This window comes from Sinocyclocheilus rhinocerous, unplaced genomic scaffold (genome assembly GCF_001515625.1).
Source record: "Sinocyclocheilus rhinocerous isolate Xijiao unplaced genomic scaffold, SAMN03320098_v1.1 scaffold831, whole genome shotgun sequence".
Lineage (NCBI taxonomy): Eukaryota > Metazoa > Chordata > Actinopteri > Cypriniformes > Cyprinidae > Sinocyclocheilus > Sinocyclocheilus rhinocerous.
In genome coordinates this window covers 872113-886383 of record NW_015641020.1, presented here as the reverse complement: position 1 = coordinate 886383, position 14271 = coordinate 872113, and the positions used below count along the sequence as shown (strand labels likewise).

The 14271-nt window shown below is 36.2% G+C and overlaps 1 protein-coding gene across 1 annotated transcript; it reads left to right on the top strand.

Moving 5' to 3' along the window:
- Positions 1–497: 497 nt before the first annotated feature.
- Positions 498–8611, top strand: LOC107753948 (G2/mitotic-specific cyclin-B3-like). The gene is made up of 11 exons (XM_016570235.1): positions 498–604; positions 707–787; positions 1750–1850; positions 1967–2084; positions 2273–2371; positions 2462–2554; positions 2668–2805; positions 3499–3654; positions 5547–5696; positions 6355–6485; positions 7902–8611. Exons 1-11 carry the CDS (start codon positions 530–532, stop codon positions 7966–7968), a joined length of 1209 nt encoding a protein of 402 aa, XP_016425721.1. The 5' UTR covers positions 498–529; the 3' UTR covers positions 7969–8611.
- Positions 8612–14271: the final 5660 nt, after the last annotated feature.

Below are 14271 nucleotides of genomic sequence, written 5' to 3'. Positions count from 1 at the left end.
AAAAAGAACTGAAAACCACAAGTGATCACCAGATGAATTGCTCTGACAGGAACTAAGTCATGTGACTGACCGGAAAGTATAAGGGCAGATGTTTCAATTTACATTTTTAGAAATGTAAACTGATACTGACTGATATGAAAAATCATGGTTCTAGATCATAAGGCAACCTTTACCCAATGCAACATATGAAGAGAAACAGAAAAGAGGCTTGTGAGGATGTCTGTTTAAGCTCTGATAAACATCTGCTCAGACTAACACTTGTAAAGGACTTTTTGAGTCAGCAGCAGCGCCCACATATTTATTTAATTTGGCAATGAATGCTATAACACATGCATAACCTGTTAGCTGCAGTCAGTTCAAGTTAAATTTTAAGCACATTTAAAAAGAATTTGAAATAAAAGTTCTCATGGGATGTAACTGTGCACTATGCATCAATAGTAACGTACATAGAGACCTTCAGCTTTTCATTCATTCTTTGTATACTTCACATTTGAAACAGGATACAACTGTGAAGTATCAGAACAACAAGATGCCGTTTTCAAGAGGAAAGAAGCCCACTACCAGTAAAATCCCCAAACTTCACCCCAAAGGACTGGAGAACCAGGTATACAATGAGATTAGGTCAGATCTGAAAATGAATTAACGTTAGAGTTTTGCTGATTTGATTTGTTGATCTGATCAATATTGTATTGATGTGTTTGAGCAGGATGGCCCTCAGACCAAGCGCTCATCATCTTCTCCCCAAGGGGCCCCTAAGAAAAGAACTGCTTTTGTGGACATCACAAATGTAAGGGTGCCATTTAAATTTTTGTTCATACGTGTTTTTGTACAGACATGCACCACAGTTTTATTGCTTACGTGTTGCCTGACTAGGCTGTCTATCAGTGTTTTTTGGCCCCTCGGTTTGATTCTGACGATGTCAAACCAGTAAGTGTTGAACATCTATCTTGTAACCCCACTAACACCAGGAGTTTGCTTGAATGATGCAAATCAGCACAGATTTAGCATGTCTCATGAGCTCATTGAAATCCCATTCATGCTCGAGCTTTAAATTACAGATTGTACACAAAAGCAGGAGATCTCATCTTTTATTAACTCAGATGGGCTCTCCTTTGGTGGGTCTGGGTTTCCAGGTGAGGTGCTCTCATATGCAAATTATAATGACGGCTCTATTCGCCGTTGTCTAACACCTTGTATTCATTCTCTCTGTCTCAGATCCAACCGATTTGATGTGACTCATGCTCATTTTAACAAATTAAACCCAATTACAATGTTGTGTTAGCAGTTTTTAGGCTGAACTTTGACCTAAAATGTCAGCAGATTATAAAAAATAATAAATTGGTTCTTTAGTGAAAAGCCTCTCTTAAAATGCACCTTTGTTAAAAGGCACAAATCCCATTCATGCTCGAGCTTTAAATTACAGATTGTACACAAAAGCAGGAGATCTCATCTTTTATTAACTCAGATGGGCTCTCCTTTGGTGGGTCTGGGTTTCCAGGTGAGGTGCTCTCATATGCAAATTATAATGATGGCTCTATTCGCCGTTGTCTAACACCTTGTATTCATTCTCTCTGTCTCAGATCCAACCGATTTGATGTGACTCATGCTCATTTTAACAAATTAAACCCAATTACAATGTTGTGTTAGCAGTTTTTAGGCTGAACTTTCAGCAGATGTCAGCAGATTAAAAAAAAGAATAAATTGGTTCTTTAGTGAAAAGCCTCTCTTAAAATGCACTTTTGTTAAAAGGCACACAAGATTGAGCTAAGCAACCCCATCAAGAAGAAAGATCCTGTCAAGAAGCTGCAGAAGAAGGTCTCGGTACTCTCTAAGAATGATGTCAACTTAAAGTAAGTCATATTTTATTGGCTCTTTTTCTTTACCCTAACTTACATTGAGGTGTTTTGAATGTACTTTGAGATGATTGGCCCAGAATATGCAGATTGCTTATCTTTACTTCCCTCAGATCTGTGGTCAATTCAGAGGAAAAGTTAGAGGAACTGAAGAATGTGGAGTCAATTATTGAGAAACGGGAAGAATCCTCTTCCAAAGCTCCAATTCCTCCACACCTACTGCCTCCTGAGGTAAGGCCTAGGTCTGCTGCACTGGTGCAATGCTTATTAAGATCAGGAAATTAAATTATTAAACCATTACAGAATTGGCATGAATGTGGATATTTGCTGCTGGGCATATTCTTTAATATTTTGGGGGTTATCCTTTCCTTAGAGATTTAAAACACACAAAAAAATTCATCATATCATATGTCTTTCAGATCCCTCCTGAGTTTGACATTGATTCAGAGCACCTCAGTGACTCTGTGCATGCAGTGGAGTACGCCAAAGATATTTTTGACTACCTCAAGAGCAGAGAGGTTGGTTTAGTAGTGAGTTCATTAATGCTCTTGCAAGTTGAGGGACAGAGAACATCAAGCTAAAGTGTTTTTAATTTCTTTTATTTGCAGGAAAAGTTTGTCTTGCATGACTACATGGCTGATCAGCAAAATCTGAACAGCAATATGAGAGCGATTCTGGTGGACTGGCTGGTTGAGGTCCAGGTAAGTGTCAATGTTTGTCATCATTGTGCTGTTCTGATAAGTCTGGTAAAACGTTGTTGGCTTTTGGTGGATTAAGCACTGATGTGACTTTATTCTTGCTCTTTACTTTGCAGGAGAATTTTGAGCTGAATCATGAGACTCTGTACCTGGCTGTGAAAATGACGGATCATTATCTGGCTGTGAGCCAGGCCAGACGGGAGTCTTTACAGCTCATTGGTTCCACTGCCATGCTCATTGCTTCTAAATTTGAGGTAAGACATATGCTCTCTCATAATAGCTGAAAGCCATTCCTTTAAACTCGCACTTTTCTGGGCTTAGTCGTAATTATTCAAGGACTTTGTCATTCAGTCATTATCTTGCACACACAACCTCATAGAAATGTAGTTACTTGTTAAAAGTGTGCACTTAAAGTTTAAATCCAAAAGTGAAAAAGTTTAAGTTCAAATCCTATATAAATGTATAATATTATATTATACACTCCAGAATATACAGAATTATATCCAGAATAATTTATCAGCTCTTTTGACATGCAGATTTTTTTTAAAATATATTTGTAGTAAATTATTATATTATTTATTATTATTATATAAGCTACAATATGATGTTTATTATCACTCTTGGATGTTGAACTGCGTGAATGCCGTCCATTTATAATTTTGGAAATAATTAAATTTTTTATTGTATGTTTCTATACAGTTATGTGTAAAATTGCCTTTTGCCAGTTCGATCAAATAAGTCAAGAAAGTGATATTAAATATCACAACCCTCTCACTAGACAAAGAAATTCAAGTTGACTCTGCATTGTGGGTTGCAGTAACCGCGCAGTGTGCTCTGTATTTTTGCATACTATGCACAATATACATATTGCATGTTTTAAGAAAAATAGTGAGTACTATGTGATTTGTCAGTTGTTACCCATCATCCCCTCTGGTGTATCCTCACAGGAGCGAGCTCCACCTTGCGTGGATGATTTCCTATATATTTGTGATGATGCCTACAAGCGTTCTCAGCTCATCGCCATGGAAATCAGCATCCTGCAGGCGCTGAACTTTGACATCAATATTCCGGTTCCATACCGCTTCCTTCGTCGCTACGCCAAGGTGAGAGACAACATATGCATATACCCTCAAGAGACAGGTGGAACTCCTTTGGAGTCAGCTGACACACAGCAGGATTAACATCAAGTGTGTGTGTGTGTGTGTGTGTTTGTCAAAGTCAGAAAGAAAGACTATGCAGGGTAGCATGCTTTGAATGTCTTTGTGTTTGTAAGGTGTGACCTGTTTGTTTCCCGAGGAATCTGTGTGTGTGTGACCAGCTGTCACTGGTTGTTGCTGCTTGCTGCTGTCAGATCTATTTTCATTTTCAACAGCTGAATTAATTGAGCTTTAGTTAAAGCTCTGCGATTTAACAATGTCTTTTTTTGTGTGTGTGTGTTTTTATTTGTTGGCAGAATTGCTGGTTTTACTAATTGTAAATTAGCTTCTTAAGTGCACATTGACAAATAATACCATTATATTCAATTAGAAGAACGTTAATTAAGAGAAGAACACAATAAAATAAAATCCTTTTTAATTGCTGGCGTAGTTTTCTAAAGAAAAGCAATTACAGCACGCACAAAACAGATCATTTACACGTAATCATGCCAAAGCTTTTATCCAGGGACTTTCTACAAGTGATTTTTCAAGTGATTAGGGCACAGTAGTAGACACTCTATACCGAGTAGACTTTTCTTGACTGTTGTTTACTGTCTCATATAATTTGTAAAATGCCTTCAAAAATATCTAGAGGGGATAGTTTACCTACTTTTTCTCAACCTCATATTGTTCTAAACCTCTGTAGAACCTACACTGCCATTCAAAAATTTGAGGTCAGTTTATTTAAGATTATTTATTTAAACAAATACTTTAATTCCGCAAGAATGCATTCAATTGTTCAAAAGTGACAGTAAAGATATTTATCATGTTACAAAATATTTCTTTCTATTCATCAAAGAATTCAGAAAAAAAATGTATCAGTTTACACAAAAATATTAAGTGCACAACTGTTTTCAACATTGATGATAATAAGAAATGTTTCTTGAGCAGCAAATCAGCTTATTAGAATGATTTCTGAAGGTTAATGTGACACTGAAGACTGGAGTAATGCTGCTGAAAATTCAGTTTTGCCATCACAGGAATAAATTACATTTTCAAATATATTGAAATAGAAAATTTTGAATTATAATAATATTTCTCAATATTACTATTTGAATGTATTTTTAATGTACAAATGAGTGCAGCCTTTATTGAGCATAAGAGTCTTCTTTCAAAAACATTTTCCTACAGACTTCAAACTTTATAATGGTAGTGTATCTTAGAAGAAATTTTGAACAATCTTTGTGCAGGTTTTTTCCCAAAGTTTATAGTTCATAGTGACCTTGTCTGTTAAGCTCCAAAATTACAAAAACACTATATGGTATTTTTCTGTTAATTAATTTTTGAGCTTAACAGCACCAGGCACTATGATTTGTACAAGAGCTGTCTGAGGATTCTTCAAAAGATTGTCCTTTTGTACACAGAAAAAAGCACACAGCTTTAGAATAACATGAGGATGAGGAAATAATGACAGAAAGTTTGGATGAACTATTCCTTCAAAGAGTAGAACATTCAAGAATCAAGGAAATCAAATTTTACATTTCAGATGTTTACATTAAAATGCTTTCCTGCTATGGCTTACTGAAGCACTTCCTTTAGCAATTGTGCGCTGAATTTGCCAAGAATGAAAAGTGGAAAATATTGGAAGGTTGGGTGAGCTTTGTGTACTTTTTCTGCAGGCCCTGAAGATACTGGCTCTGCTACTGACTCTGTATCTGTGTGTGTGTGTGTGTGTGTGTTGTACGTGAATAAAACTTGACTTCTCCTCTCTGCAGTTTGTCAGTGTATGGGTGGCTTGGGTGCTCATTCTGGCTTGTTTGTGTGTCTGTGATGATTAACTGTCTCTCGTCTCCTGGCAGTGTGTGAATGCAGGTATGGACACACTGACTCTGGCGCGCTTTATTTGTGAGCTGAGTTTGCTGGAGATGGATTTTGTGCCCGTGAGAGCGTCTTTGCTCGCCTCTGCCTGTCTGCTCATCGCTCTGGTTACTAAGGATCTGGGAGGATGGGTAAGTGTTTACATTTATGCTTTTATAATGTATGCACAAGCACAGAGCTCATGAATTATACCATTTATTTTCACAAAATGCCACCGTTCCTTGGTGATACACACATATAGACACTTTCACAGTGAGTTCAACATCCCTGTGTGCTATGATTTGAATGAGCTAAAGCTGACAACAGCTCTGATGGCCTGGTAACTGCTCATTATGGGTGCTAATTTCTGTCCCTATGCACACACACATTCACACTCAAACTAAGTAGTTGGTTGGTTTGTCCTTTAAGACCGTGACAAAGGTATTTTGGTTAATTAAAGTGAAGCTGGACTTTCTTTACCAACGTTAGAGTAATTGGTTTGTGTCCTGTGTGGCTCTACGGAGAAGTCATAGATGAAGTTCAGTTACCTTGAAACAACACCGCACACACGCTTATGCATTCATTTACATTCTCTCCGGATGTTGTTTGCATCATATTCTCAGATTATTGACAGCTTGAGGGCATTTTCTTCTCGCACCATGAAATATTTGGCAGGCGTCTTAAAGTCTCACTTCCCTTATGTAACACTCATTAGACTCCTCCGAGCTTCACAGATATCTGGCTGCACTTCACAATTGCACTTCAGAGTTTGTGTGAAGGTTTTGACAGATGTTCAACTTCTGTTTCCAGACACAGTGTTTGCAGTTCCACTCTGGATACAGTGTGGAGGATCTGGCACCTGTGGTCAGAAAACTTCATGATATGCTCATCGGCCCGCCGGACAGTAAATTCGCTGTCATCAGGAGCAAGTATGCACACAAGTAAGTCATCAATGCAGTTTAAATTGTGTATTTTTAACCAGAATAGTAGGTTCTTTGTGTCTACATTTGCTCCCCGCAATTATCTCCGTATGATTAGGTATCTGGGTTAACTCTGCAAAACTAAAATAAGTAAAAACTGTGCTAAACCAAAAACTGAAAAGGCCTAAACTTAACGATTTTTATAAAACGTAGATTTTTTTTAAAGTTTGTAAAAAAGTTTTTATTTTCTTTTTACCCTAAAATGCCAAATGTTTAGATTTAGAAATGTTTAGAATTAGATTTATTTTAAAATCTGTCACTCAAATACAACTGTTTGTGTTTTGTAAAATTGAACAAAATTGAACTGTTTGTGTTTGTAGTTGTAGTTAACTGAACCAGTTTTAGTTTGTTTGCCGTTTCTAGATGTTTAGGGGGCAGTCGTGGTCTAATGGATAGAGAGTCGGACTTGTAACCCAAAGGTTGCGGGTTCGAGTCTCGGGTCCCGCAGGAATTGTCGGTGGGGGGAGTGAATAACCAGCACTCTCTTCCACCTCAATACCACGACTGAGGTGAGACCCTTGAGCAAGGCACCGAACCCCCAACTGCTCCTCGGGCGCCGCAGCAATATGGCTGCCCACTGCTCACGGTGTGTGTGTGTGTTCACTGCTGTGTGTGTGCTCTTGGATGGGTTAAATACAGAGCATGAATTCCGAGTATGGGTCATCATACTTGGCCACTTTCACCTTCACTTTCACTAAAGTTTCAAAGCATTTTTATTTATTTACTTTTTTATATTATCTAAAATCATTTGCTTTTAAAGTTAGCTGGCAAGCCTTCAAAGGAAGAACTTATTTATTTATATATACACAGTAGTCAACATTTGAAGTGGATCAAAAAAGTTCATCAAAGTTGTCTTAAGACAAAAACAGGTATTGCTTTAGTTTTAGGACAACTTTGATGAAAGGTTTTGATCCACTTCAAATGTTGACTACTAATATATATATATATATATGCACTTTGACTTACAGGTTTCTTGCTGGGTGTTTATGGTGTAAACATTTCTGGTTTGTTTGCTGTTTTGAATGTTGTTTTATATATATATATACATCATGTGCTTTTAAAGTTGGTTGGCAAGCTTTGCAAAGAAAGCATTTGTATGGCAGATGGATGAAGTTTAGTCATAATTAATGTTTAGAAAATGTTTATTCTGTTTGCTTATCTGAGTCTCAGCTTGACTGGTGTGTTGTTTAGAAGCTCTTCCCAAACCTGATTGGCATTTTGACATGTATTATTTAATGTTACACCTGCCTACAGCAGATGTTGACTTCTTGAAAGAATTTGACTAATGAAGCCGTTTGTTCATATTTAAATACTCCAGATTGTGGCATTTTGTTATGTCTAAGTTATTTATTTATTATTATTTTATTTTTTTTACAGGGTTTTCTTTGAAGTTGCGTTGATCCGCACAGTGAGTCTGGAAACGTTGGAGGGGTTTTTGAAATAACCTGAAAGAATATATGTAAAGTTTCGAACATTGTAAATAATTATATTTAATGTTATATTTTAATCTTTTGAAATAAAGTGTTTGTGTGTAAATTGACATGATGTATATGCATGTTTTCCATTGTATGTTCAGCTGTTTCGTTGTTTTTACAAACCATGTTATTCTTGACCAAAACACTCACCAGTGACCCTGTCAGTGTTTCAAAAACTGATAAAAGTACAAACTATTCATCGGTTGAATACATTAGGTCATTAGATTTGTGTTGTTATTGAATGTTGTAACTAAAATGGCATTTTAATGCTTAATCTTGTACATATATATTTGTTTTTGTCTTTTTCTTACTGCTTTGTATAGTTTGCTATGTCTGTATGTTTTCTTAATCAATTTAAGTGTATTTTTAAACACTTGTTGATTAAAAAAGTATTTTGCATATTTGCCTGATTCTTGCATTTACTTACTATTTGAAATAAATGCCTTTTAAAATTTAACAAACATACCAACAATGCTGCATCTCAGTTTAACCAGTAGGAGGCAGCGTGATCCCAGATCCTCCATCACCACATTGATAATATGTGTCTGCATTCAACTACATGCACTGCATGTCTTTTCAACCACACTCAATCATTGCACCTATAGAAAATAAATAAATAACCTCAATCTCACTCAGCCCCAGTGATTATTGAATGTAGGAAACCACTCTTATTTATCAGAAGAGATTGTCTGGCGGTTCTGATGTCCTAACAGTCTCTGACGTCCATTGGTTGTTTTCAGATGCAGCTTGAGTCACAGCTGTGAGCCGGTCCAATCCATCACGGCCAACCGAGAACAACAAACCTCTCAGAGCGGTTTCTAATGTTTGCTCTTTTTGCTGCATTCTGTTAGTTTCTCTTGTGTGGTTTCGATGCGGATTGAAAGGGGAAAAGACAGACTTTGATTAGCATAAGTCTTCTCGACCTGCTCATTGGGATGGCAGAATGCTGATTGCTTGTCCTCCAGGCTTTAAAGGCCGCGGTTTCTAATCCTTGTTATTATATTCAACTCATCGATGTTTGTGCGTTCCGTCCCAGGCGGCATGTTTGCTGGACAGCACCCTTTGATCACTGACCGATTGGATCCTGGGCATTGTTTTCTGAGTGCTTCACATGTATGCTGTGAATCCCTAAGTCTGACTGCAGAATTGACATGCAAATCTTGATTTCTCATTAGTAGTGGCACAGAATTTATTTACTGCTAAAGGATACCATTTATAATCTGGATGCTTAAACATTTGTGGATAAATGTCTGTGGTGACTCCATTAATTGGGATAAGGAGGCCAACACATCAATATCTGGCGGTGTAAAAATGGGAGAGCCATCTGTTGAATAATACATCATCTTTATGCCATATTCTGTCAGTGTAATGCCAGTTCATAAATGTCCTAAACCACATTTCAGTTAAATGAAGAGACAAAGACAGAAGCTTTTCTCTGCCACAGGATAAATAAATAAATGGTAATTATGACTTTTAATTTCACAATTCTTTCTTTTTTCTCAGAATTGCGAGATTTAAACTCAGAATTGTGAGATTTTAACTCAGAATTGCAAGACAACAACTCTTCTAAGAAGAAAAGTCAGAATTGTGAGATATAAACTCGCAATAGAGCTTAGTCAGATTAGATGCCATATTGAATTTAACATGGATGAAAACAAGGCTGTGAGGGATAGACCTACAGTCTTTACAATGGCATGCACTGTATAAAGGGCCTAGATTATATCAAAACTTTCAAAAATGTTTCAAGGTGTTTTTCTTTTTTACTGAAAATCTTTTGGAAAGATGTTTCATCAGCATGTTGTTCTGTCCCTCACAGTCTTGTTTTCTGTCAAAAATTAATGGCGCTACCCTGATTAAGGTCTATTGTGAGAAAATAAATATAATTTTTTTTAACAAGTCAAAATTGTGAGAAAAAACTCAATTGCCATTTTAATTTTTTTACTCCGAGGCAGAAACAAAAAACAAAACGTGAGGTGCTAACTCAGAATTCATAGAAAAAGAACTGTAGGATGTAAACTCAGAATTCTGAGGGGAAAAAGTCAGAATTATGAGATAAACTCGGAAGTGTTTACATCTTGCCGTCTTCTGACTTTTTTCTCAGAACTGTGAGTTTATATCTCGTATGACTTTTTCAGAAATTTCTATACAAAGATCATATCTGTGTTCTCCTTGAGGAGAATAAAAAACTGCCTTGCTCATGGCCGGACTGACCATTGGGCTTGAGCCCATGGGCCCCGCCTTTGCCCGTTTACGATTTTTTGATCTGTTCAGTTATCAGTCAGAAATTATTAGCCGATTTCCACTGCACACGCAAGGGCTAGGACAGCATAAACTGGTATTTATGATAATTTCCCAAAGAAGAAGGACACACGTATTGAATCGCGACTGCGCCGATTAATTTGTCATCACATGGCTACTTTAAACATCTCCATTAAGCCTTTAGCCCAAAAGATTGCACATTTGGAAAGATAATGATAAATTCTCATATGTTCATGCCTCATTTCTTTACAGAGGATGATTCTATATTATATTAATACTCCACGAAATTTTGCGATCTGAAGAGTTTTGAGCGCTTTCTCCCGTCTCACTGACATCACACATAGTGGGGCAGAAATATCATCAAAATGATTTTAAAAATAAAAATTGCCATTTAATGAGTTTCTTTCTTGTTTTTCTTACATAGAATATGCCTATGATATAGGACTTAGCCTATAACACAAACAAGAGTCTATGGAGTTTTTCCGAATATCTGCACGATCACAAATGTCGGCCTATAACAACAAGTTACTGAGAAACTTTCAAACACAACATTCCATTTAGCTCAGTCAAAAAGAAAACAGAACAAACAGCAGAAACGCTGCGTCTCCGAGCAACACAGTGTTTTGTTCCTGTACAGTCGTTTGCGAAGTTAAATGCATTATAGCTTTTTAAACGAATCGGTTGATTTAAGTGTTCAACTTACTCATTAAGACAGCTACTTGCTGCCACCTACCGGCGGTTGTAGTTTCATATTTAAAAAGTAGCTTATTATTTCATTTTTGCGATCATTTAATATTTCTACATTAAAATGTTATATTTAAACTTAACAATTTATGCAGAATCCATCTATGGATTTTGTTGATTTTGATTTCATTTGATTGTTAATAGCCAACATGTCTTTTTTTCGGATTGAATTTATTGATTCAATTTAAGAATCTGACATAAGAGGACACATATGGACTATGACAATACATTTTTTTTTGTTCAGTGTAATTTCAGGGTTTCGAATTCTCAAATGAGAGAACACACCCTGGTTATTGTATTATAATGACTAGTTAATATCTAAATTTTGACTAGGTTAGACATGTTGCATATTAATTGTACTATATGAACCTCAACGCATATTTACATTTTTGTGTATTTTGTGTTAATCCATAATGATGTTCTAGTTGAGGGCATTTGTAGTGTTTAGGTGTAGGGCCCAAACATAACCTCAAGCCCAGGGGCCCCTGGCCCCCTAAATCCTGCCCTGCCCTTGCTACACCAAACACAATTAACTGTGGTAAATTGCAGACATTTCTCTGATATCCTAATGTATTCTGTGAGAATGACAGAGCGAGGCTGCTTGTTAAAACAATGCAATATCAAATAATTGTAATTTTGGTGACGTAAAATTATACAAAACCTCCAGATTTTTAGCTTGTTTTGATCCAATTACTCTTGTATGACACATCGCTTTTCACCTCATCCCCATTCTGTGTGCAACCTCTTGTTTATCGGTACTAAAACAGACTTGCATTGATTGAATATCATTTTCAAACAATTTTCCTGTCATTTTCTTGGACTCCCGAGGCAATTGGGTTGTATCCATGATCATTTCCACCCAAAATAAATGCACGAGCATGGAGCCAGATATGCTATTTGGGCCACAAATGCTTCATGGAGCAAAAGCGTTTACCGTAGCCAGCTAACTACAATTGAAAATTCATTATAATCGAGTTATGAAAGGCTACATGCAGCTCTGATGGGACACATAAACATGGCAGTTACATAATAGCAGGCAGCAGCTGTGTTAGTTAGAGGTGAAAAAGATCAAACTAAGAGCATGATGACACTGTAGCTGTGCTGCTTACTAATGGGTGTATTATACATGCATGAATCTGTCTAATGGACATGTAAAATACATGAAAGAGGTCTATGATGTATACCCAACATCATCTGGTCTGCACATCTGTCTCCATGGCAATAATTACCAGAGTCAATGCTCAGGCTATAGAAGATGCTACAGTAATGCATCTGTTGCAGGACTTATAGCCTAATAGATTCACTCATGCCTTGTTTATTTTTTCTTCGCTGAGAAAAAATGAACTTGGCCCTAAGTAAATTTTATGTTCTTGATCTGCCCCTTTGATCTATTTGAAATACATTTTATATTTTACTAAAATATTATTATACGGTTTTAAAATATATTATCTGGTTTTGAACAAACTTATGTCAGTTAATTAAAACCAGTCAGCTTGGGCCAGAATGCTTTTGTAAGGACAGTATATTGTTGTTGGTAATTAATGTGGCATATAGTTGTGTTTACAGTTCTGTTTAGTGCTGTTTTGTATTACCGTGATGTATATAACAAATGTGCAGCATATAAAACCACATTTATAGTTTTGTCTGATAGGGTAATATTTATCTGAACTGTTGTTAAATCAGTTAGTCAAATGAGTAAAAAAGACTTGCAACAAAAAAGAAAAAAAGTAACAAATTAAAACAAATTAAATATAACAATATACATCTACATTGTATTAAAATACAATGAATAACAATTAAATGTATTTGTAAGCGTTTTTAATGAAATAGTATGCAAGATCCTACACCCTGGATATCCTAACTGAAATATTTGTCCTGAGATATCATGCCAATCTCGGCCAGCCATGGGAAAATAAATAGAGGCAAATAAAGGAAAAGGAAAATAAAGAGAATTTTTATTCAGTGGTGGGCTTTCTTTCTATCAATCATTTTGGGGTCAAACAAAGCATGCAGTCCATATAGTTGGGTGGATTGTGATTGACTATATATATATTTTTTTCTTTTCACCAGCTGAAAGAGATTTCAACACATTATTAAAACTGACTTCCACAGTATTTGTTTTCCATACTATGGAAGTCAATGACACCCGTCAACTGTTTGGTTACCAACATTCTTCAAAATATCTTCTTTTGTGCTCAACAGAAGAAAGAAACACATACAGGTTTGGAACAACTTGAGGGTGAGTACATGATGGAAGAATTTAAATTTTTGGGTGAACTATTCCTTTAAAGGGATACTCCACCCAAAAATTAAAATTCTCTTATTGTTTACTCAACCTCATGCCATCCCAGATGTTTATGACTGTCCTTCTTCAGATAAACTCAAGTGAAGTTTTTTAGAAAAACAATCCATCTCTGGATTTATTATTGGTTTAATATAATTAGAGTGGTTAGTAACCCAGAAGTTGACGCTTTGAAAACCACACAAACGATAACGATTGTAACCCATATGACCCCAGTGGATGAATCAATGTCTTCTGAAGCGAAACAATAGGTGTGTAAGAATAATAATAATGACAGTTTGCCAGAAGTGATAGTTTATAGTTGAAAAAGTTTGAAATATTAGTATTTTTTCTCTTCAGAAGACACTGATTCATCTCCTGGGATAGAATTTTTGGGTGAAGTATCCCTTTAAGTCTGGAGGAAGTTCTAGAATGACTAATGTCTCACTTGTTAAGTATTTCTTTCAGTGGGAATATTCTATTGTTCAGTCATAAATCTGCTGTATATGGTGATCAGTGATGTCTAAGAATGTTTAATTCAAATATGGATTCTGCTGTAACAAATGCATAACTGTCAGATCCTCCCCCAGTCTCACTGGCTGACTCTGGCTCCTTCTCTGATTTTCTGAGTTTCCTTTGGAGAAGAGGGTGTTATGAACACAGACCTTGATGATTAAGGAGAGATGGAGTGGAATTGTGGAGTGCTTTTGCTAGGGATGCACTGATATGAAATTTATGATAATGATAACTGATAATTCTTTATATTTGAAAGCCGATAACCAATATGTTGGCCGATAAATCTAAATCCAAGTTTTTATATAATGTTTGAGAGCCTGATTACAAAAGTCTCACCATTTAAAAACCATGTCCCAAACATAAATCAAACATATACAGTACAGCAGCCTAGTTTGAACCAGTGTAAGTTTTACAATTAATTTTACACTCCTATTACTAAATTTCTTTATAAAAAAAAAAAGCCTTACAAATA